This window comes from Mugil cephalus, chromosome 2 (assembly GCF_022458985.1).
Source record: "Mugil cephalus isolate CIBA_MC_2020 chromosome 2, CIBA_Mcephalus_1.1, whole genome shotgun sequence".
NCBI lineage: Eukaryota > Metazoa > Chordata > Actinopteri > Mugiliformes > Mugilidae > Mugil > Mugil cephalus.
Window position 1 is genome coordinate 16,581,255 of NC_061771.1, and position 24,620 is coordinate 16,605,874.

The following is a 24,620-nucleotide window of genomic DNA, read 5'->3' on the forward strand; positions in this document are numbered from 1 at the left end:
CATCCAAATAAAACCACTGTGTCGTCCCATACTTCCAACAATCATGTAACACCCCACAGTTCTATTTTCTACATCATTGGCATTTTAGAAATGTTTTTCTGCTAAACATTTCTAAAACAGAGAGGCTGTGCTCAGAATTATTCTAGCAGTTTCTTTACATTATCTTTTTCATAGTTTAGTGTACATTATTACATATATTGGCTGGACATAGAAGACTTGGTGTAACAATAAATACAATTTTATTTCTTGCTGGTAAAAATGATTAAAACAAACAATAATTACAAAAGTGAGTGTATGAGATTTGATTAACCCGTGCTTCTCCCGTGCATCATTATAGAGGTCTGCGTTAAATGTGCCACCTCACAAGTTTTTTTCCCCCTCCATTATGCAGTGCCTTTCTCCTCACAATTTTAAGATGTATTTTATGTATGAGGATGTGGCTGTTTCTTATATGTGCACTAGAATCCATGTATGTTTAAGCATGTTGTCTTTGCTTTGAAACCATGTTCTTCTCAACAATCTCAACAATCGGGGGGAGAAATCAAGATCAGACTCTTAGATACTATATATAATTGCCAATGTTTTGATCTTCCATCACATCCTGAATATGATAAAACTCAAAACCACTCCCTTTGAAATAGTTTACCGTGGACACAACCCTGCAATTTGTGCAATTTCCTCGCAGTCAGGAAATATCCCAAATTCTTTCCATTCAAAAGGGCCCTTAAATGTCCACAGGAACCATTGATACTAAGTGCTGACGGCTTGGATTTTACTCGCGGGTGCTGCTGATGTATGTGATGTTAACTTGTTAACAGCAGTGACAAAGTGCGTATTAAAAGGAGAAAGCCACATGTTCCCAATTTATGTGATGCTTTACTAGGTTACAGGGGGAAGAGTTTGTGCTGCTTCCCACCTGGGAAATCCTCACGGGACATGAAACCACTTTTTGACATTTTGCCAGAGATGACTCTTGCATTATTGAAGGTCAGGATGATATTTTAGCCCACATGCAAAATGTTGCTCACTACAGCTTTTTCCTGGACAGTGCAGGACGTCTTTATTTGGATTTTCCTCACTCCATCTCCGTTATTGATTAACGTTCCTTTGCATTCTGTCTGTAGTTTATATTCAGCGTATGTAAAACAAACGGGTTCGTAAAAGTTCAAAACGCCTGATTCAAATTTATTGTACCACACAACCATAGACGTTCCTACACATGCATCGTGTGAAGTACAAAAAAAAGGACAGAGACGCTGCTATTCATATTGACTTTTATATCCCAAAATAGCACTGCTGTTATTTCTGTTGTGTATATATGTTTTACAATATATCGATACCCTCCACCCCCACATACACATAGTACAGATACAAGATCACAACATAATGCAGTAAGCAACAGCTGACTCATGCGCCGCGTTCAACACCGTAGCTCCCTTTCTTTAAATACAAGAAGGGACTCCTTCGGGTCAGGCTTTCCCAGTCACTGGAGGGTTAAAGTGCAATACAGACAAGCAGAAAACACACATGGAGATATAAGTAAAGGAAACAGAGAATACCTTCATTAACTATAACAAGGTTGGATGATAAGGCTTTGTTTCACAGGTCCATGATTTCAGAAAAGAAATCTACAGTTTCTACAATTCCCTCGAAGGAAGAACATAGTCGGAACTAATTCATGGGAAAATAGACACAATGCTCCACTTGTCTGTTTAATCAATGTAAATAACTGCAGTTTGCGTACTTTCACTTTGTTTAACCTGCAGAGAAATGTAAAAAAAAAGTACTCATTGTAGGTTTTCCTCATTAGGATGGATTGTCACAAATTACTACGCCTTTATCTGTACAAGTTCTGCAACGTATGCAAGTACTCTTATTTCAGTTTTACTATTTAAATTTTATTCTACTTAGGTGCTATTCTGAACTGATTCATTTTTGTCAGTCCGTAAGCACCGTGCAACCCCATGACTAATAACATAAATGAATACAAACTAGATTAACAAACAACTTCCTTCAACAGAATTTACATGTTCCCATAAATTAGCAGAAACCCTGAAGGAAATGAAGACATTAAATAGCGTCGCGGTGAAATGTTTTCTCCATGAATTTGTTGAATGTTCTTACATGAAGGATTTTTTTTTTAATTCTAAGTGTTCAAATCCTATTGAGTCCTAAGAGAGAGCTGTTATTGTAACATTGTAAACGGACAAAACTGAGAGATTACACGTACACCTTAATCATACAATGTGAACTGCCCCGAAAAAAAAATAATCCACCTTGTTTCATTCTGTTGCACAAAGATAATCCAGCAATGCATTGATGCCGACCAAACCAAATGGTCAGAATAAACAAATATTTGTGTGTGAATGTGAGACGGAGGCATGATGACAAACTGTGTGAGAAGACAGATGAGGAGAACCACAGATACTGATATATAATCCTCCGTATGGGGCAGTCTTAACGTCCATGTGACCTGATGCAACATACAGACGCTCAAAGGTCCAGATTAAGCCGAGTATTACACATCTGTATCCATACTGAGCTGGAAAGAATCATGTTGTTCCTCTGCCTTCACGTCCACAACACAAAGATGTACAACTAGAGATAAGTTTTTTTTAATCTGTCAAAAGGTCTATGAGAAGCGTTTTCTCCCATTATGCTATCACACATGTCAGTTAGGCTGAAATTATATGCTACATGTAGGAGAATATGTAGAAATAAAGTGAGGTAACGTAAAAACTTTTCCCCACCAACAGGAAGTACAACAGGGTGAATAACTGCCCTTTCTACTTCATGTGGTACTAATGTTAGGAGCTGGGAAGTCTGTGTTATATAATAGAGTCCCAGGTGGGTGCAGGACTTAGTGGAAACAATGACTGGAGGAGAAAACCACCAGTTAAATTCCACTGGCTCCATGGGCTGAGTCAGTGTGTCTGTGCTTCTTCAGTGTGCAAGTCTGCTGGAATGTGAGAGGAAAAAGACCCAATAAAGCGCTGGATTCTGCTGTTATTCACAAGACATTACTCAAGCGGTTAGAGACTAACTGACAAATCCGTAAACAAAAGACAAAGCAGTAAAAAAAAAAAGCAGAACAAAGAATTCTACCACACACTGAAGTGTGCATTAACAATCATCAATGTCAGTCTACGTATGTGCAAGCTAAGCTGGCTTAGCTTTCTGTTAGATGTGGATGATGACAATAGTGTTGTAAGGGGATGTGTAGTGTGACCAGAAAACTGGGACGTAAGCTTTCTGGCATCGTTCAAGCTGTAATAACCGACCTTTACCACAGTATCTCAGAGACTCAACCACTATACGCAACATTACATCTGCTGGTAGGAGCTGTCATTAACACACCAGTGCTTTCTTTCTCCCCTCATGTCTAGTGAATGAACATCTCTCCTCTGGAATGAGTAGAAGAAACTGACAGCAAACGATGCTGTGAGAAAAAGTAGAGAGAGAAAATAAAACAAGAACTGCAAAGATGAAGGGCTGACAGCTGAATGAACTGAAACTGAAAAGGTTTGTAATGTAATTTACCTGTTTTTATGTTTTAGTTATTCAGTGAATTTGCAACCATAAAGCACTTACTTGAGTGGTTTCTCAGTGCTTAGAGGGTACAAACAGACAGACACAGACGAAAAACAGATGATAATGTTTAGCGGTATCAAATAGCATATAGCAGACCCCTCTGATGGCACAAACAGTGCCTTTAGCCAGCTTATGAATATATGCATTAACAATCTGTACTATTTCACTGCCGTATAAATCATGCTTCAAGCATCGAGCTCCTCAAAATAAATCCTAGCAATGCATAGTTCCCCCCGGTTTTCCTCGAACACAGAACTACTTAATGCTGTGTCTCCTGGTTATCTCTTAGCTTCGGTTTAGAGACATTCCTTCCAGCTAGCCAGGCAAGGAAAGCAGTGTGCATAAAAAAAAAATAAAATAAAACAAAACACAACAGATAAGCTTGGCACAAAAGACTCCACACATTTATACCGGCTGCCGCGCCAAGTGTTTGTATACAGATGTGCACACACTGCCAGATTTGGTAGTGATAACTGCTACGGCCGGCTGGATTTAGCAGCATTGTGAGCGGGAACGATTCCCTCCTGACAGACAGCAGGGAGCGATCAATTATTCATGTGCCATGATGACATGAGTTCTAATAATTAGCAGCAGTTTCAGTAGGGCAGTGGGTGACATCACTTCAAACTGACATGCTATGATTGTCAAATGTGAGGACAGAAATATTGACCTTGTCTCATTGTGTTATTTCCTCTCCACAACAAGAATATTCAGTTGGTTAGAAATTAAGGTTCACAAAATAGAAACGGAAACAGGTCCATTTAGAAATTACAGCATGACGTGTGCTTACATAATCCAGCTCTTTGTGGCCACGCACGACCTGAATCTCAAGTTTTTAAAGGACCCAAGTCTTAAATTAAAAGTTGCTGGTTTGAAATCACACCAACTCCTTACGTGTGCTATGTACCGTACACATCCCTCACATCTGGAAAACTTCAAGAATCGTTGGCAGTGATCTCGTACCAAACAAGACGTTTTTTTACTGTAATTAAAGCTGCAATCTGGTGTAAAAGAGGTCCAGCTCATCCTGTGTCCATATCGTGTCCCCGCAGCAGGTTTGTGTTACGGTTAAGGGCTCCGACGTCTCCACAGCCAATGTGTGTGTGTGTGTGTGTTCCGGACGACCGGTTTAAAGATGTGAAAAGATTACGTGGACGAAAACTGGGCCACCGCGAAGTGTGACCTGTGACTGGCTGGTCTGGTTGCCATGACGGCTAAGATATGAGGAACATGTCCACAAATGTAGGGCGTACCAGTTTTTCGCTCAGTGAAGACATAAGTGGGTGTTTTGTGCATTTATTGGATTTACATCCTGTAAATTAGCCAAAGATGTGGACTCTGGCGGCGGTCTGATTGCCCAGTCACGTTCTGGTTCTTCATTTCCTGCCTGGACATCCAGGCTTTTTTTTTTTTTTACCCCCGTATGCTCTAATTTTCTCTGGATTTGGCCTCGTCACATTCTTGCTCATCGGACAGCTGTACTTCGGACATACCGTCCTCCATGCCCAGGATGATGGATGTGTCTGAATCGCTGGTGAGAGGAGGCTGGTGCTCACCTGAGGGAACAGAGAAGGAGGTAATTCATTACTCTGTGGGTCACTAGTAGTGACACTGCTACTTCTGGACAGAGCCAGTAATCCACAGCAAGTTCCTAAGCTTTTGTATTTACTTGGGTCAATGTCATTAACTTTGTCACTAATGTCACTTAACTAACTCGCAGGCATCAGAAACAAGTCGAGCGCAGCATCAACTCCCTTCATACTTTCACACCTTCTGGCACTGTAATTTAATACACAAACGTAAACTGACTGCCGTAAACATAAACATACCTGATACAATCATACCTGACTGATGTGTGTGTGTGTGTGTGTGTGTGTGTGTTTGTGTGCTTAACTGACAGATAAAGAAGCTCAAGTTTCAACTTCAAATGAGATATGTTTAGTCAGATTGGCTCAGCAGCGACAGGGGCGGGGCCTACTGTGCACAGGAAGCTTAGATTGACAGGTCTAGTGTAGCGCTCTGTGAGATACAGTGTCTTCTGTCTCCATGTATTCCTTTACTTAAATACGTTGGATGCGTGTTAATGTGCATTTGAAGACATTTAAATTTGTGGGGGAAAATATAAAAATTTATAAAAAATGACAGATCAACCAAAGATTTTGCAACTCCCGTGCAGTACCTCCAAGGACTCTCTAAGGGTTGCGGACCCCCTGTTGAAGACCTATGATTTAATATAATGTTTTTAAATAAGCAACATACAGTTCAGCGACAGGTTTTCTTTCACCAATCTGGTGGTACTCCAATGACCAATTAATGGCTGCAGATGTCCCTAATAAAACCCATGTCCCCCTATCAGTCACTCATATTAAGATAACAACTAGGAAAGTCCTCAGTTCCAGGAAGTAATGTCTTTGTCACACTTGGTAAATGGCTGAATCTGCAGAGAACGATAGGCACTGAACCAATTACCCCAGCACTCATTAATCAGGCCAAAGATGCAGCGCTAGCGACACTTCATCACTGCCAAGCCACAGCAGCAGATCTCCTTGTTCATCTCGTGTTACTGCCTGTTGTTGGCATCGTCTCTGTTTGCTCATTGGTGCTGTGACATGCGACATATCACCTCTAATTTACATTCTAATTAGTCTCCGCTGGCTTGTAGCCAGCTGATCTACTGCTTGTCAAGGAGACAAAAGTAAATGTAAGTCTGTGCTCTACCAGCGCATAATGAGTATTTAGCCGATTTTTGTTTTCTTTGCAGTAGTTTCAACGCATAAAGAAGTGTTTCCATTTCCTTGTATCTGGCTGTATGCAAACCGAGTGCTTTTCTTATTATTTTATCCACCTCATTTTTATAAGTGAGCAGAATAAAAGAATCAGCTCTCAGTATAATACAGCAGTAAGTCTTCCATAAACTGCATTCATTAAATTGATGATAAAGTGCAGTTTATTCTATAATTGTTACAACAAACCTGGCCAGTACAAGTGTTGGACTGCTACGAGTTGCGTCATGAAGAAACAATTACTGACATGTGACCAAATATTAAAAATATAAATAAAAATCACTTCCCAGTTTATTCCTCTGTTTAACAAAACAATAGGAGGCTTAAAAAATCTGACTTGATACTTCACATTTGTCAAAAATGGCAGGAAGAACACATGTAAGGACATGTGCATGAACTCACACATGTTAACACACACACACACACTAAGTGTTTATAGGTTGCAGATGTTTAACAGCTGTTAAAGCTACAACTCTGAGGTGGTTGCGTAAGGTGGTATAATGTAAAGAACTGGGTATCTGAGTGTATGTGGGTTAGCTTGTGACTTTCTAGAGTTTTCCCCTCGCTTGCATTATGCAGGAAGATCTGAATGAGCAAAAACTGGCCAGGTGGCTGCTGACCTAATTCAGGCCTCAGAATAAAACACTCAAGCCTGGGCAAAAAGTAACACAATGTCCTAACATCCTGTTACTTATTTTTTTATTTTTATTTTTTTAGAAATATTATACTTGAATAAGAGTGAATTGAACATTAAACTTTCCAACTTGACAGCCTGTGTTGTAAGAAGTAATTAGATCATGTACCTAAGTAAAATGTAAATTATCACAATGGAAAAATGTTGCAGAGAGATAAATCCGGAGAATCTTTGCCTTTTTGAAAGATAAACAACTGTACTTACACCTTACTTTACGCTTTGAGTTTTAAAAAAATGATCTCAATTCTGTATTTTCAGGTTTTTAAATGAAACCTGTCTGTGGTGGAAGTACCAACCACTTAGGCAAAAGTCATAATTCACTGAATAACTAATCAATACACAGTATTTTACAAGCTGATGTGGTGATTGGTAAAATTGTGACCAGTAAAATGACCAGTAACAAGTGTGAGATAAGTAACACTACTGTGACATGAGAAATCAATCAACAGAGCGGGTCCAAAGCGCTGTCCACTTCTGTCACAGTCCTTCTGTCATTTAGATGTTAAATGTGAGTACGTACTGCTGGCAATGATGCGGCTCTCCCCTTGATGAGGCGCTGTCTCTGCATCCGGATGGAGCTGCAGGTCTATCGCTCTTCCTGCTGGATCCAGCACCACCGTGCTCTCGTTGACTGTGATGTCACTCGCGCCACTGATGGGGTTGGTGGGTGGACCCCCGACAGTCGTCTCGTAGTCCGGAGGAGCCTCATCCGAGCAGTCTGCACTGAGCTGTAGCAAACCATGGACGTGTTGGGAGATGCTTTCATGTATGTGTTGTAACAGTATCAGTTAAAAAGACAAAATCAAAGGGAACTTACTGGGATTCCTAGAGCTTTGAGGATGTTCATTTTGCACATGGGACACGTTCGGTGGTCCAGCAGCCACGGGTCCACACAGTGCTTATGGAAGAGATGTCTGACAAAAAAAAAAAAAAAAGGCAACACATTTTCATTTCATTTTCAGCTGCTTAAATGTGACAAGCCGTGAAATGAGATGCTGTGGCTTATGACTCAGTGTTGAAGTTACAGTATGTACAGCAAAGTGAAAACACAAACACTTTACTTGCACGGTAGTATCCTCACAACATCGTTAGGCTTATATCCTTCAATGCAAACGGCACAGTTGTCAAACTCTGACTCAGTTTCCTTAGAAAACAGAAACAGAAAAATTATAAATGTGGAGAAATATCTTTGAATTGACGATGCAGCTGCAAAAATAAACATGCTATTAATGTACGTAAAATAATAACTTGCGGCATGTGGAGCTGTGTTACCTTGTCTCCCTTCTTAATGGTGCGTACTTGAAGCTTACTGATGGCCTTTTTGGCAGCATCTCCCAAACGCCTCTGCAGACATAAAAAAATACTCTTGAAAAAGTATTGAACCCAGAGAGTGTGAAGGTAAATCAAATTAAGAAACAAAACTGAACCCAAATCAGACAAGTTCAACCAAGTTTTTACTTTTAAATCATAAGTAAATTTAAAAAGATAGATTGAGGTGTCCAGGTCAAGCTCTTGGCAGCTTTATAAGCGCTGCCAAGCAACAGTGGGAAAAAGTACCTGTAAATATTATTAGTCAGGTAACAATTTCTTTGCTAATGATTTCTCAACAAAAGAGGAAGAAATTTAAAAAAAAAAAACTCTTTTAAGACCAAATGAAGAAATAATTCGACTCAATTCACCTAACATTTTCCAGTTTCTTCAAAAGAAAACAACAATAGAAAAAAATACAGAGCTGCCTTTGGTGAGATTTATTTACACAAGTCATGAAACACACCGTTATTCTTTAAGTGTGAAAGGGCTGCTCTACTCTACGAACCTGCCTGGTTAATACATTGAAAGCAGTTTTGTTCAATGTGACTGAATTCTTTGTACAACATGAATCGAGATAATTGAAAGTGAAAATGTAAACAGCAGTCGTCACTGCTACAGCTCTTATCATAACAGACGGGGCGACGTATTGTCACAAGAACGTCAGTGAGGGCCGTTCATGATAAAGAAACAAGTATTTGCTCTGTGGGCTCAGAGCGGAGTCATGTCCGGCCAGCTGTCAGGTTAATTCTGGGCTTCACTTAGATCTGTACAGGGCTGCAGCAGAAACACACGACCTCCAAAAACGTTGCACCACGTGAACACAGTCATACCTGGTTGCGATCTCTTGCGTTAGCGTAGCGGAACCTCTGGATGTAGTAGAAGACGAGCCAAGCGAGCGAGATGATCATGAGGACGATGAAGGAGATGGAGACAAACACTACGGACGTCCTGCTCACGTACTTCTGCAGGTTGCGCGTTCCTATGGTGATGTACAACGTGACCAGAATTCTCTGCTCCAGCAAGGCCGCAATCTCACGACCTTTAGGCTCTGGGATCATGACGGCCACGACATCGCCTGTATCTGCACAACACAGAATGGAGGAATGTCTTTTATTCAAATCTTCACATACTTGACTTGAATTGCCTAGTAAACTATTTTTGATAAGTATTGTTTTATATTTAAATATTTCATAAATGAAATATTTGCTTATAACATTAAGATTTTATTAGATTTTCTTTTCTTGGTCTTACAAGATATTGAGGGAAAAAGTATGTCTTTGGTAATTATCTATTATTTTTAACAGATTAATTGATGATGAATGTAATGGTGTTGGTTAATAATGTAACTGCTAAAAAAAATAAAAATAAATCAGAGTGTTAGGTAGCAAGGAAAAACAGATTAACAACTATTATTAACACAGATTAACAACTATTATTTTCATGCTTTATAAAGCATCAAATAGGCTCCATCTTATTAGGCTAGTTGTAGGGATCAATCATTTTACAGAATAAGCAGCCACGCCTCCAAAGCTGAATAATGTGACTTTAAAGGTGTGGTGTTTTTGAAACGGAGGAGGCATTACCAGCTCTGCTGGTTCAGACTGGGGTGAATACTGTGGTAATGCCGACTCTTGGGTCAGCTGCTGGGAGCTTAGACGAGACAGATGAAGCAAAGCCTCACTCTCAGCGTTAGAGGCTTCCTACCAGGAACCATCTGTTGATTTTGTTGCTGTGCACAACAACAGGTTTTGTATTTTGACTACAGTTCAGTCTCCTGATAACTCCTGCCAACGCACTATGGCTGTTAATACAGCTGCGGGACTGACTGACAGCCTTAACTTTTGAGGAAGTTAAACTTATCTTTATGCTGAAACCTACTCCCTGTGATACGCTGCTCACTGACATCAGCTAGTACACCAATCACAATCTCAAGAATGTAGACAAGCCTTAACCCAACATATCAACATTAATTGTGTTTTTTTTTTTGTGGCATATTTGGTGTATTTTGCCCTGGATACTGTTAAAATGAGGTCCTTAATCTCAGTGTCTCAGGCTTGTTTCTACTGATATGTGGCCATCAGCATGTAGTTCAGTAAATATATGACCATGAGTCCCCTCCACACGAGCTGGGTTGTGCTTAAGGTTTCTTCTTCCTATTAAAGGGTGTTTGTCTTGGCCACAGTTGCCTTGGTGTTTCTCTTGGGGTTTCAGTCTCCCAGATCTCCAAAGTGTCTTGAGACAATTTCTATGATTTGCACTATATCAATAAAATTGAATTAAAATGAATTGTATTTGTTTTCTTTTTTTATTATTAATATAATTTGATGGTTACTTGATGAGTTATGAATAACAGACCCTGTTAAGTCACCACCCAACCTTTTCAAATGAGGCAACAGATGACTGAGCTGGGGCCAACGGGCAAATATTTGACCCTATAAGTATTTCAATATTTAATGTGTTTTCATTATTATGAACTGTGTGTCTGTCTAAAAACTAGATATTGTACTGGGTGACTTCTAATGTAATAAACAGATATCTGGATATGAACGCAGAATAATAAATTATCAACAAACTAAAAATTTCTTTTCAGCTTCACATTAAAAACACTGAACCAGATTAGCATTATTTCCGCCCACAATTAAAGTTTCTTTAAATACACTTAATATTAATATTTGAATCTGTGTATTATTTAGAATAGAATAGAAAAACGGAACGCAAAACGATGATAATAATAGTAATGTGTATTTATAAACAGCACTAGGCTGAGTTTAATATAGAACACATATAGTAGGTAGGGGGTCCATAAAAACCAGTAACTCCATGTATTCACAAATTAACCAGGACTGTTCTCAAGTACAACAGTGATTGGTACTGGTTATAAAAATGCGGCATTTCTCCGTGTTAGATTTTGCATTTGTTGACGGAGAGACACATGGGATGTCTACATGACTGAACAACTTCTAGACACAACAGGGAATAACAATGCTGTGTTTTATAAGCCGTCAGACAGTGGGGTTGATGATTCCAAGAATCGCTTTAACAGTCTGAGCACTGTTACATCATATTCCCTCTGTTGCCTGTTTGCTGCTGACTGGCTGCATGGGGTTAGGGAGGCTCCCTGTGGTGGTTTATTCCTCCTATCAGTTGCTGTAAACAGTGACTTTATTCAACCTGCACGGACGTGATTCTGCCACGCAGCTGGTGCCGCTGACAGAGTGGTGTGTTTTGTGTTTTCCCGAGGAGTTAACGACTTCATATCAGACTGATATGAGCGCAGTTGTAATATAGTAATGTTGTCAGGCTCATAATGCCTTTATGTAACAGCTCTGTTGTACAATCTGCACAGCCGTTACATTTTTGTTTGACCCAAGATCAGTGTTTAATTTTTATAAAACATGCAAGCATCTGCAAATCAAGCATTTATGTGTATGTAAAACATAGAAAGAGCTGAAAAAAGCAGTTGTTTTTTTTTAACAATACAGGAATAAAGCAGATCAAAATAGCCTTTGAAATTCTTCCATTACTGACAACTACGCATTTAATACTCATCCAGCCAGTAATAAACACAAAGCACTGCATATATTAGGTGACTGCTGCCTCAAAATGAGCTTATGTATATTCAAGTTACTAAAGCAAACACCACCTCAAACAATGACTGAGAAAACAAATGCTTAAATTTGGACAGCAAACAGACGGCGAGGCCACTTGTTGCCATGGTTTTTACCTGCCTGCGTCACTTGGTTGAAAACTGCTTTAGAGTTTGTAAAATTAATGAGACTGACAATACAGCTCAGGTCTTCCACAATAACCCAAGTTCGTTCTCAAGGCTTCCTGAATGTAGTGCAAGTGTAATCTTATATACAAACACCCCTCCCCTGCAGGTTTATGGTTTTATTCAAGCATGACCATATGGTGTAGACATAAAGAATCACTGTGATGCAACCACTGCCTTTAAAAACACGAGGTTAAGCCACAGCACCTCGAAAAATAAACACATTTTAGACACAAAACTGTTGCTTTTAAACTCTTAAATCACCCATGCTCGATCTCCATGGCCAATCAAAATAGGGAAAGGCATATTAGGACATGTAAGAGTTCCCTACTAAGCCTTAACTCTTATCTCCTTCGCCGTGACGCAGTCAGAGGAGACAAAAATAGCTGCTTCTAAAACAGGAGGGCAATGTCGGAGACTGAACTAGTGAAAAGATCTGAGGCACACGACACCAAAATGTGGCAGCGATGACGGATTAATACTGAACGGGGTTAATTCAGTGGTCGGCAGCCTGTTCAGGCACTGTGTTTGATTTCTTTAGAGGGATCAATGTCTGCTGCACAGTGGTTAATGCAGATACACAAATTACTGTAAAGTTAAATGGTTAGCTGCTTATTAACCACAATGACTTAAACATGACTGTTTAACAAAGCAACATAAGGTTTTTAATCAACCAGACATAGAATATTTAATTTAAGGCATAAATCAGAACAGTTTGATCAGAACAGATGAAGTCAGCATAATGTCTGAAAACCAATGGAAACTGTAAGCCTAAAAACACTCTAAATGTAAGAAAATTCATCTATCGGCATCGCCAAAGCTTTCTAATTACCATTTTTATATTCCTTTTATTAATCAATATTAACATTTTAAGTTTTCAAACATATCAAGACACATATCGTTAGCATAATAGTATAGTTACCTACGTCATATACAAAAGTTTTCGGAAACATTGATATTCTGACAGCAAGTCAAAAAATGATTTTAATGAGGCTGATGATATACAAAATACAAATATCATGAACCGTGTCAAATGCAGCTATGCCACAGCTACTGACACACGACGGCACGGGGTCCCAGTAGCACAGTAACACATAAATCAGCCGCTAAGCCGGTGGAGTGTTGATGATCTGACTTACGAGGCCACTGACATAACCAAAATGATCAACGGCTTAACCGACAGGTTTTGGATGCTGGCAGGCAACCGATTGTTTTTCACAGTTTACTGTGTGTTCCCAACATCTTATGTAGGTGTTCAGATGGAGTTAATCCCACTAAACGTGCACGCAAGGCACGCCTGAAGCGATTGTGAAGCTTAAGATGGCCAGTTAATTCAACCCATCTGTGCACCTACGCTCACTTCCTAGTTCATCAGGTACACTAGTGAAAACCAGTGAATCCTAATGGAACTATACAGTCTAGCACCAAATCTCAATTTGGAGGATGTAGGTTGTGGTGTGGTTAAAGTCAATTAAACTCTATTTTTTTCTATGTGTTTAGTGTAGGTCACTGACTAAAAGAGGGCTGTCAAAATACTGGAAACATTTAATACAGTTTAATAGAACAAACCACGTTCTCTGAAATGGAAATAGTTTGAGTGTGCGGCAACGCTCTTTGTCTTGCTGAATGACAATCTGAAAAGATGTTGATCTGCGAAGGTTTGGGAACAACTATCGGAGACAGAGAGAGATCACAGAGGTAAAGTTTGAGACGTTAGAAAACGTTACTCAAACATTACCCAGCCTCGGAGCAAAACTGTTCTCAGCAAAAGAAAAGAAAAGAAAAAGAAAAAGGAGAAGAAAGACGCCTTTAACAAACACAGTTTCCCCCTATGGCACCAATGCCTGCGGCCTAAACATCACAGGTCAACAGAACAGGTGAGTCCATAAGTAGGTGAAGAATTTGCTTCCAGTTAATGTACGGTATGTCAGCAGGACGTATTACTGAACACTACTAAAAAAAATATTTACTTTAGGAACTCGTGCTCTAATTTTGAAAGGTTCAATTTCTAGTGATTCTGTCTCAGCATATGGAGTGAAAACTTTAGGGCCATACTTTAACGGGACTTAGTGTGAACAACTTATTATCCAACAGGTGTAGCTATTGTTATACTTCAATACAACACATACATGTGATTAGCTTTGACAGATAACGGGCTTAAAAATGATAATGACCATGATTATACAGAACAAACCCAAATTATCGCTCTTGCAGACAACGAAAAGTTGAACAAAAGTTTCCCACAGCTCAGTCTTAGGGAGGAAAGGTTAAATTCAATCTCAGTGTCATGATGGGTTTTCTGGCTCTGGGACTGAGGATTTTACAGGCCAGCTGTGTTGGCTCAGGACAGGGAAGCGCTCCGTTATTTTTTTTTTATTGGCCAGCCTCACAATCAGTGCACACGTTAGTGAGACCCGTTTCTTTTGTCACCGCGTCCCTCCGTAACCCTCCTCCTCTCCATCAGCTCTGCCTTTTGCAGCTCTCCTGGCTACGGTCTCTGTTTCGTAAAGTGTCTTAGTTTATATTTATGTCGTGGCTAGAAGCAGGACGAGCCTTAAAAATAGCCTGGTGCCTTGAATCTTTTGCTGTGGGCGCACCAGGGACGAACATTATCGTCATCGCAGAGGAGGAAAACAAGATGATTAATGATCAAACACTGAGGGTTCCCTCAACAAACATGTTGTCAGGAGACCTGTACCTCAGGTTACTAGAATTTCCACCCACACATTTCAACACAAATAGTACAGCTTTAATGATCAACTGTACTGTCGGAGAAGCATATTGATGCTGTCACTTGTCTCACAGGCTCTACAGCTCATCAGATTAGTATTTCCATTCACCTTGGAAAGTACAGTACACAAGAGATGACTGGATTCTAGTATAGTATGGAGGCAACATTACATTTTGATATCAAAATAAGAAATTTGAATGAAGCCTTAGAAGCTTTGCATAGAACTTAAATCAGCTGCTTATCTTGTGCTCAGGCTCCACAAGCGCATGGCTGACGTCCAGTAATTTCACCATAATGCCATTAGGTGTTTGATACATATTATCTGAACATCTGCTTCTGCACTGGTCTTTCTGACGGCCCTTCATGCATTACACTGTTGTCTGGCACAGCAGCGCTGGTCCGGTCAGCCGTGACCTTATGAAAACTAGCAACGAGCTGAGAGCACACTTGCAATGGAAATTCAATTCAAATGGAAAAAGAAGGATCATCTCAGGTGTAAATGTTAGTGTTTGCTCCTTTTTGTAGTGAGTTACGTAAAATAGAGCGGGACAAACCAGAATTTCTCACTGCTTAACAAACGTGGAACTTGTTTATTCCAACAAGAGAAGCCGCTGTTAAATAAAAAGATAAAAAAAAATCACATTTTGAAGAAGTTCCAATTACAAAAGCCTAGCAGGCATCTGAGGACCAACATTAGCCTACTGATGATGAGGACATATATGAAAAATAAGTATCTATCATCAAATATATTTATTTTTAAGCCCCTAGAGGTTTGTAGAGAGACACTATATATGTCTCACATCTTAGAGAGGAGTCATGGACACGTACACCATGCAGACACCTTCTTAATCAGCCTCTTTACCTCATCTGAAGGAGAGTCTATCCTATGACTCTCTAGAAACAACCTGTGGATGACGGCTGCAAGTAAAACACACGCTCTTCTGTTTATTTTACATTAAACCTTAAATAAGAGCGAAAAACAAGACCATGGTTTAAAATAGCTGTCACAACAGGTAGCGGGTAAAGTACGCAGCTTGGTGCATTTTAAAGAGGGAACTGTTTGTCTAATTATCTGTGAGTTAGCCTGCACTGCCTCTGGCAACAAAGCAGAAAATGTGACTGGGCTTAAAAGACCCTGACAGTTTGATCTAGAGCTCAGGTTTTTTTGGGACAACTAATATCTGCAATTTTTCGGCAATGTATTGATTGTGGTGGATTTTGAGGGTTTTTTTAGCTTTACTTTCAGAAGTAACTCCGAGTTGTGTTTGTCTGCAGAACCTTAAACTGTGTGTGATTATAAAGGCTCCATTCATTTAAAAAAAAAAAAAAAAAAGCATGTGCAGTTATGATGAGGAGACTCTTTGATTCACACACATTATGCTTCTTATTACAATGAGGTCATCCTTTCTTCTAAACACTTCAGTGAAGTAGTTATTTGGCAGCTGCGTCTGCACAGTGTCAGAATAACAGTTTAACCTCCCAGTGGATACTGGCCACAGGCTAAGATTAAGGGGAAATTAAAGTAAAGCCATTAATTTATAAACAAATGATTTAAACACGTACGTGGACCTCCCAATTGTGTAACAAACGCAGGCAGTGAATTAATCTGACAAAATTCTCACAGGGCTGCTTTTTTTAAAAGTATGGAAATACATCTGAAGGAGAGCAAACATCCATAAATAGCACTGTTACACACAATTGCACCAGACTTTTAGACACCACGCGAACAAAAGGAAACAGATAATCTGGAGGTTTCACAGTCAAGTTCGACAACACATCCTACAGGTTAGTTGACAAATTCAAGGCAAATTCAGGAAATCTATTAAGTGGAAACGAGCCCATCTCTTTGGGGAGCAAGCACGTCGATTGTTTTTGTCACGGGGATGCAGGAGAGCCCTGAGACCTCGGCAGAGGGGACGCAAACCTCGATCTCCACCAGAGATGTCAAATACAAGTGGTGAATTAGCGGCATGTTTGCTTCCAGGCCTCAGGACACCTGTTGTCGGACGCCAGCTCCGACTGTAGTCATTAACACAGTCGAGGAAGAAATGCGTGTTTTGTTAGATGAGAAACTGTCGCTTACCTGGATGGGGCATTGTTATGGTGTCGTTGGCGCTGCTGGAGCCCATGTTGTACACGACCACCGCAGAAGCATTTTGGTTTGCCGCGTTACGGATTTTCTCTCGGAACGTGCAATTCCCCGCAGCCACCAGCGCCACCCAGGCGGTGTCTTTGTGGACAGGAGGGAACCTGACGCCGGGGTCGCACGCCTGTCTGTCCTGCGGGAGGACCGGAGCCAGGACCAGACCCCTGGCTTCTCTCTTGGGCGAGTGCTCGCCGTACCGACCGCACTCTGCTTTTTCTGTCCTGACCTCCGAGGTGACGGGGTCCAGATAGGTGATGTTGACAAAGGCTGTGTACCACTCCTCCTTCTCCGCGACCGTGAAGTCCAAGCACAGCAAGTGGACGAAGCAAAACGACAGCAGCCACGTCGATAGAGCCAGACTGCGGCAAGCTCGGATGAGGGACGGGGCCATAGTGCGGCTGCTCTTGGATGGATAGGCAGCTCCGGGGGGACGTCCTCACTGGGAACCTCGCATCACGCACCGTCTTCTTAAAAAAAAAAAGAAGAAAAAAAATGAAAAAGAAAAAAAAAAGCAGTGTAAATGCGTTAGACTCTCAGGGCATCCAGGGCTAAACCCCGAGCCCTCACACACGAAGTGGCTACAGAGTTTGTGCGCTACGTACAAGTGCTCACCACCTGCAGGAGAGGACGCTCTGTTGTTATTCACCGTCAGCTGATTTACATCGTCGCTCGCGAATGGCTGGCGGCTCATTAGCACGTGACGTAGGCGTGGACAAGACGCGTCTGACGCGCGACATCATGGTAAACAAAGTATACATATATATATATATATAACGGTAATACATGTTACAGTAATAAAGAATGAAAACATCTTCATCGTCTTTTTAATGACGAGAACGCGTGGTTCCTTATCAGTCTCTTTATATCATTAGACAAATTCTATATCCATGAAGCCAAATATATGCAGCCGGCATCTTCATTCACTTTATTTTATTTATTTATTTTTACTGAATTAGCATATTCATTCTCCAAACCTTGTCACAAACAAAAAAAAAAAAAAAAAAAGGAAACTCCACAATATACACAAACTTATTAATAACATTATTATCTTAATCCACTCAATAAGTCTGGCACCTTTATTTATTCTCTTTAATGTTATTTTAATTAATGCCATCTTTTTCTTTATATCTTCCCTGGTTATTATCGGGTATTTTAATTCTGCTCATTAACTGGTACGACTGAATGTTTGTAAATGATTATGTTGGATTGGATATGAAAAGTTCCATCCATAACCATCCAACATTACTGGACAAATACAAGAATAGAAAAACCTTTTGAATATCAGATCAGAAAATATAAATAGCCTACAGTGGTCAGTTGTCTTGTTTTTTGTTTTTGCTTATCGTTTTAAAAATAACCTTTGTATGTTTGTTTGCTTTCGTGTTTGTTCGTATTTAGCCTTTTAATGCATGCACAGTGATTTGCCACAACTTTAGACAAAATTTTAAAGCAAAGGTCATTACATAACATCATAACTTTGTTTAAGTCTCACTAAAAGTACACTTGCTTTTGTAGCATCTGAATGATGTATTACATGTGAGCACAGTTGGTTTCTTAACAGGTTCTGTTTTTTATATATATATTTTGATCATTTCTAAATAAGTATTGTCGCATAACAGGTAACTGTACATACCAACCCCAATTTTTGGGATCTTGGTGAGAAGCAAGCCAGTGTCACTAGTGTTGAATGCTAGGAACGAACAACTCGGCCGCGTGTTTCAGCCGGACACATTTCCGCGCCGGACATCACATTTTGGTAAAGAAAAAATAATGGATATCATAGTTTTTAAAATGACACTTTGGTATTGTAGGATAATAAGTAACATAAAATGATAAACTGTGAGTCTATTAGACAGGTTCAGATATTACTTTAAGCTGTTAAACTAACGTTAAACTTAAAATTTAATTTACTTCCCATGTGACGTTTCATGTCTGTTGGCTGTAACAGCTAGCCAACATTTACTGAAACATTACAAACTTTTTAGTCGTGGATATTTGCCCTAATGAAGCGTTACCTGTGTTGTGATCATACGCCATTTGTATTTGCTAATGACAGAAAAAATACAACATTTTACTCGGCTAGCTTAACTGTTCACGGTTAGATTAGCTTGTTGTTCCTGCTCCTTGTTTGCAGCCGAATCAAACCAGCCGTGAGCTCAGCACATAACCAACAATGCCCAAAAAGAAGACCGGAGCCCGGAAAAAGGCCGAGAACCGTAAAGAGCGAGAGAAACAGATTCGAGCCAACCGGGATCATGTTGAAGTGGCCAAACACCCCTGCAACTTCAGCATGGTATGCAGCCTACTGATACACAATCATGCTTAAAGAAGCACTTTGTTACGTTGTTGATTCATTTTTTGTTTTCACGTTATGTTGTAGGAATGTGACAAATGTCAGAGGTGAGTAGTTTTACGTATTTATTTGTTTTTAGGTGACTTTTAGGTGACTGAGATAACATTGTTTGTTTTCGCCTGCTAGAAAACAGAAGAACAGAGCTTTCTGCTACTTCTGCAGCTCGTTGCAGAAGTTGCCTGTCTGCGCTCAGTGTGGTGAGTGGTCTGCAGTTATATACATCTGTTATTACATAATTGTTATCCTAATGACATGCAATTTAGGCCCCTGGCTTGCCTGTGGTCCCCAAACCCAAGCCCATTAATAATTAAAGAGGAAAAATGACCACAAAGATATTTTTTGTGGCAACAGCATGGTAACGGTATCCACATTCATCATAATGATAGTTTCAGTAGAGGCTACAACAGATGTAAAGGAAATATATTTTTAAGATATTTTTTTTGTATGTTTAGTGCAATGTTGACCATAAAAGGATAAAGAAGCTCTCTCTCTCAAAAAATGTAAAGTACGTTTTGAAAATATTTTCCTTGTTATTTTCCTGTTGCCTTAGCAATAATATGATGTATGAAATTTTTGTTCTTGGCCTTAGAATTACTGTTGTGACTAAAGTGTAAGGAATAATACAGTAAGTAAAAAGAAAAGATGATATTCAACTACATTTCAGGAGATTTGAACAAACCTTTCACCCACACAACAGAGACTTAAGTTCTAAGAAAACAGAAACGTCAATAATAGGTTTGCATTTTCTTGAATTTGTCCTAAAGCTATGGCTATCCCATATTATTGTCTTCGCAATAGTATGATATATGAAAATCAGTTGTTACACTTAATTGTTATTAAGGGGTGTTTATGTTGGTAGGTAAAACCAAATGCATGAAGTCATCAGATTGTGTCATCAAGCATCCAGGGATCCACACCACTGGGATGGCCATGGTGGTGAGTTCATTGCTACGTTTTTACTTTCATAAAGAGACCCAGGAACTCCTGTCCCTTCCAATGGACACTGTGGGACTTGATTTCAAAAAGGATATACATGATAGTAGTAGTTAATGAGGATAATTCTTTTGATACTTTAAATTATGCTGTGAATCACACGTTTTATGTTTATTGGTTTAAAAGAAGATGCATTAAAAAGAGAGTAAATTATCTATGCGAAACTAAATTAAATCTAAAGCTTATCCCTGTTTTTGTCGCCTGTAATTCTCTACTTGACCACAAGGGTGCAGTGTGCGACTTCTGCGAAGCCTGGGTGTGCCATGGTAGGAAATGTCTGAGTACACACGCCTGCGCATGTCCCCTGATTGATGCGGACTGCATTGAGTGTGAACGCGAGGTCTGGGATCACGGTGAGACACAGGCACACACTCCAACTACCCCCTTACCTGCCATTAATTTGAAATCCACCCTATGCAGCGGTAAAACTCACAATTGGCTGTTTTAAATTCCTGAACAGGAGGGCGAATCTTCCGCTGTTCCTTCTGTCACAACTTCTTGTGTGAGGATGATCAATTTGAGCATCAGGCGAGCTGCCAAATTCTTCAGGCAGAAACATTCAAATGTGAGTCATTTAATTTTCTTTTCACAATGCCATTCAGTTAATAGTCATGGATGATTAATGGGTGAGTAATGCGTACCCTATCCACTTTAACAAATAATATCCACAGGGTGTGTGCATCTAAGTTGCATCGGTACAGAGAACGAGGACGTTTACATTTTGTTAAGTCTTTTCTCATGTTGTATTTATAGGTGTTTCTTGTAATAGACTGGGACAACACTCGTGTCTACGCTGTAAGGTGAGTTGAGTGTTTACCTGCTCTTTGGGCAGAGGTTTTTTTTTTTTTTTTTCGGTAATACTACATTCATCTTATCAGCGCACATCACAAAATCTTCTTCAAGAATAACCCACATTGTCTGACTGATAAGAGAGTCAGATTACAGTCTTTCTTTGACTTGGTTTTGCTTTTATTTTGCTTCATAACAAGAAATATTCCTCGCATACTGGAATCATGTTACTGAAACTAAAAATCAAAGGATTTCTAGTCAACAGAAGCATGAGAGAGCTTTAGTCAGCTAAAACTGGATTTGCTGAAACTGCAACCAGAAAATGATTTGTCCTTTTGTTTCTCCTTATGTGAGTCAGAAATGCTCAGAGTTTGACATTACTTGCATGATCTCCGATCTGTGGCACGGTTATGACGAGGGAAAGTGATGCTGCCATTGGAAGTTTCAGGAGCGGCTAAATTTACTTGTGATGATATGCAAACACAATGCAATTTTATTTATTTATTTTTTTGAGCTAATTCAAATATAGGTTGGCATTTTTTTTTCTTGAGCTTAGAATTACTGCTGAATGAACAAACACTTCACAACACAACAGACACTTTAGCTCTAAGAAAACAGAAACGTCAATAATAGGTTTGCATTTTCTCAAATTTGTGCTAAAGCTGTGGCTATTCCAAAACTAGTGATGTTCTTCTTGTGTGGTGTCAACCAGGAAGTATCCACCCAAATGTTTACGTGACTGGGAAAGAACCAAAGGGGCTTTGTGGTAGAGGCAGAAGAAAGAAAAGTTGGCAATAAGCCTCATTGCATGGATCAATGACTTTACTAATCTAAACAGTATAAAATACACATCAGATTGCATTCTTGTTATTTCAAGTTAGGGCTAGAACTAAAGATCAGTGTCATGCCTGTGCTGCAACATTTCATGTGCGATGATCGAAATCTTCATTGAACTGTGTCCCCACAGGCTTGTTACTGCGACGACCATGCCAAGAGTAAGGTCTTCAAACAGGAGAAAGGGAAAGCCCCTCCGTGTCCTAAGTGCGGCCACGAAACCCAGGAAACAAAAGACCTCAGCATGTCAAGTGAGTCCCGCCAAACCTTAAAAAAAAAACAAAAAGTGAAAGCTGTTTCTGTTCCCGTAAAGCCACCGTTTAGAGGAAGTCACAGTGATTTCCTTGCCAACGTCTGTAAAAAATGGAACGGAAAGTGTAATTATTGAAAAACAAGCTTTTCCTCCTCTCCGCTATGTTGTATTTGATGCTGTGTAACCTGATGTTGTTACGATTGGACAACAGAAACAGTCCAAAGGTGCTGATGACGCTGACTCAAGCAGGACGATGTTAATGCTTTATTATGCTTTGTTATCAATCGTGGAAGGGTTATTGAAATGCTATAAAGGTCAATTCCAGTGATAAAACCAGGAATTACCTAACTCGTCTGCGTTTTCTGCAGCTCGGACTTTGAAGTTTGGGCGTCAGGCCGAGGCTGGTGACGACGATTATGACGATGGAGCTTCGGGTTACGATGCCTACTGGAAGAACATAGGCTCCGGAGGAAATGACCAACAAGACGACTACGGAGAGGACGATAACTACGAGGAAGATGAGTATGAGGAGGACGAGGATGAAGAGGAAGATGATGAGGAGGAGGAAGAAGAAGGTGAAGAGGAGGCTGCTCCCTCCGAGTCCTTGGCTGCGCTGAAATTGGATGGGCCCACTACCTGAACGAAGACTGAGACTGCAGAGCCTGTGCAGGTGGAGCAGTCCAAAATGTTCCTTTGTGGATGTTCACTTGTTACAAGAAGAAATGGCAACATACTGTACATGTAAAATAAAAGCTCCTCTTCAACTTAGATGGTATTGCCCAGAATGCTTATCAGTACTAGTGCTGACATGATGTCCAAATTTCTGTACTGATACCTTTTAGTGTCCACCATCTTTCTTTGAGGAGTATAATTATGCTTTTTCTACAATACCTACAAGAGAAGCTGTACATGAACTAGAATAATAAAATAATTGTTTCAGTTTAAATCATCTCATCTCATCTTCTACTACCGATTATCCTCACTAGGGTTGCGGGGGTTGCTGGAGTCTATCCCAGCTGACATCAGGTGAGAGGTGGGGAACATCCTGGACAGGTCGCCAGCCTATCACAGGGCTGACACACACAAACAACCATTCACACTCGCACCTGTGGTCAATTTAAAATCACCAATCACCCAACGGGCATATTGTTGGAGGTGGGAGGGGTCAATGGGGTCAGAAGTGTGAAAGTTGGGATTTATGTTTTCACCATCAGTTTTTCAACATTTTCTAAAAACTCATGAATACAAAATGGCCCTAAACACCACATTATCCATCATCCACGTCAGTCAGAGCTTTAACAAAATCTAGTCTTGGTTGAGGCGTTGATCCGTAATCTGGAAAGTAAATTCATCAAAACTGTAAATTACATAGTACACGTTCTAAAAGCTATACGACATCTTCATGTTGACCTAAGCCAAAAAAAAAAAAAAAAAAAAAAAAAATCAATCATCATCAGATGTAACATGTCGCCAACTCATTAATAATTCAAATAACTAGGTTGTGGTCACCGTCACGGGTGGGTACATCTGCAGGGCCCAGTGTGAGTGGGCACCATCATCACCACGGGATCTGCACAACTGGGCTCATTTTTCTGTCTTCCTTCCTAAATCAGTATTGATGGTCTTTGCTGCACACGGGGAGAAGAGAGATGCCCACTGACTGCCGAGAACAGAAAAAAAACTACAAAATAAATATAAGAATTACTTTTTTTTTAAATATCAAAAACACTTGCTAGCTGGAGTACTAGTGAATTTTAACCCATTTTTTGGCATCTGACAACCCAGTTGTAGTCAGTGATCAAGGCTAAATAACAGAAACACCTCAGTGTTAAATCCAATCCAGTTTAGCAACACCACAAACTACATCCTCCAGAATGATCAGACACTTTACACTATTTCAACATAAACATGAACATTACTACGGTTATGAAGCTATAGATTTGGTGCAGCACTGTTACATTAGAATGGATTTAACGTGATCAGTGAACCCAACGAACTGGCAAGTTAACATTAGCATAACATGTCTTGTTTATATTGGCGCGAGCTGTTTACAGTAGTATGGATACAGCAGTACCAGTCTGTTGATGTTCGTGTCAAAACTTGAAAACGTTTACAAATGCTTATCATACAATGTGAACAGGCCCCAACTTTCAACGGAGGGTGGATTAAACACCCACACTGAACGTACATGTTTTGGCACAAATCCATCCTCAGAGTTATGTGGATACAATTCGGTGATATGGACAGCAGCAGAGTTTATACAGCTGAGGGTTATAGCGAATTACACTGATCAAGCATAACATTATGACCACCTTCTTAATATTGTGTAAGTGTCCCTTGACCCTCGAAAACATCTTATTCTGGGAATGT

General features: G+C 40.0%; 2 protein-coding genes across 2 annotated transcripts; one reads left to right on the forward strand and one right to left on the reverse strand.

The window, feature by feature from the left end:
- Positions 1 to 1,154: 1,154 nt before the first annotated feature.
- Positions 1,155 to 17,717, reverse strand: rnf150a (ring finger protein 150a). Its single transcript, XM_047578505.1, has 7 exons — positions 16,966 to 17,717; positions 9,210 to 9,460; positions 8,341 to 8,412; positions 8,130 to 8,212; positions 7,886 to 7,982; positions 7,589 to 7,796; positions 1,155 to 5,147 (listed from the first exon to the last, which is right to left on the reverse strand). The coding sequence occupies exons 1-7, from the start codon at positions 17,417 to 17,419 to the stop codon at positions 5,020 to 5,022; spliced, it is 1,293 nt and encodes a 430-aa protein (XP_047434461.1). The 5' UTR covers positions 17,420 to 17,717; the 3' UTR covers positions 1,155 to 5,019.
- A 1,038-nt stretch (positions 17,718 to 18,755) lies between these two features.
- znf330 (zinc finger protein 330) lies at positions 18,756 to 23,196 on the forward strand. Its single transcript, XM_047578506.1, has 10 exons — positions 18,756 to 18,784; positions 19,163 to 19,321; positions 19,409 to 19,428; positions 19,508 to 19,578; positions 20,241 to 20,317; positions 20,601 to 20,727; positions 20,835 to 20,939; positions 21,128 to 21,174; positions 22,131 to 22,248; positions 22,619 to 23,196. Exons 2-10 carry the CDS (start codon positions 19,202 to 19,204, stop codon positions 22,888 to 22,890), a joined length of 957 nt encoding a protein of 318 aa, XP_047434462.1. The 5' UTR covers positions 18,756 to 18,784; positions 19,163 to 19,201; the 3' UTR covers positions 22,891 to 23,196.
- The last annotated feature ends 1,424 nt before the right edge of the window (positions 23,197 to 24,620 follow it).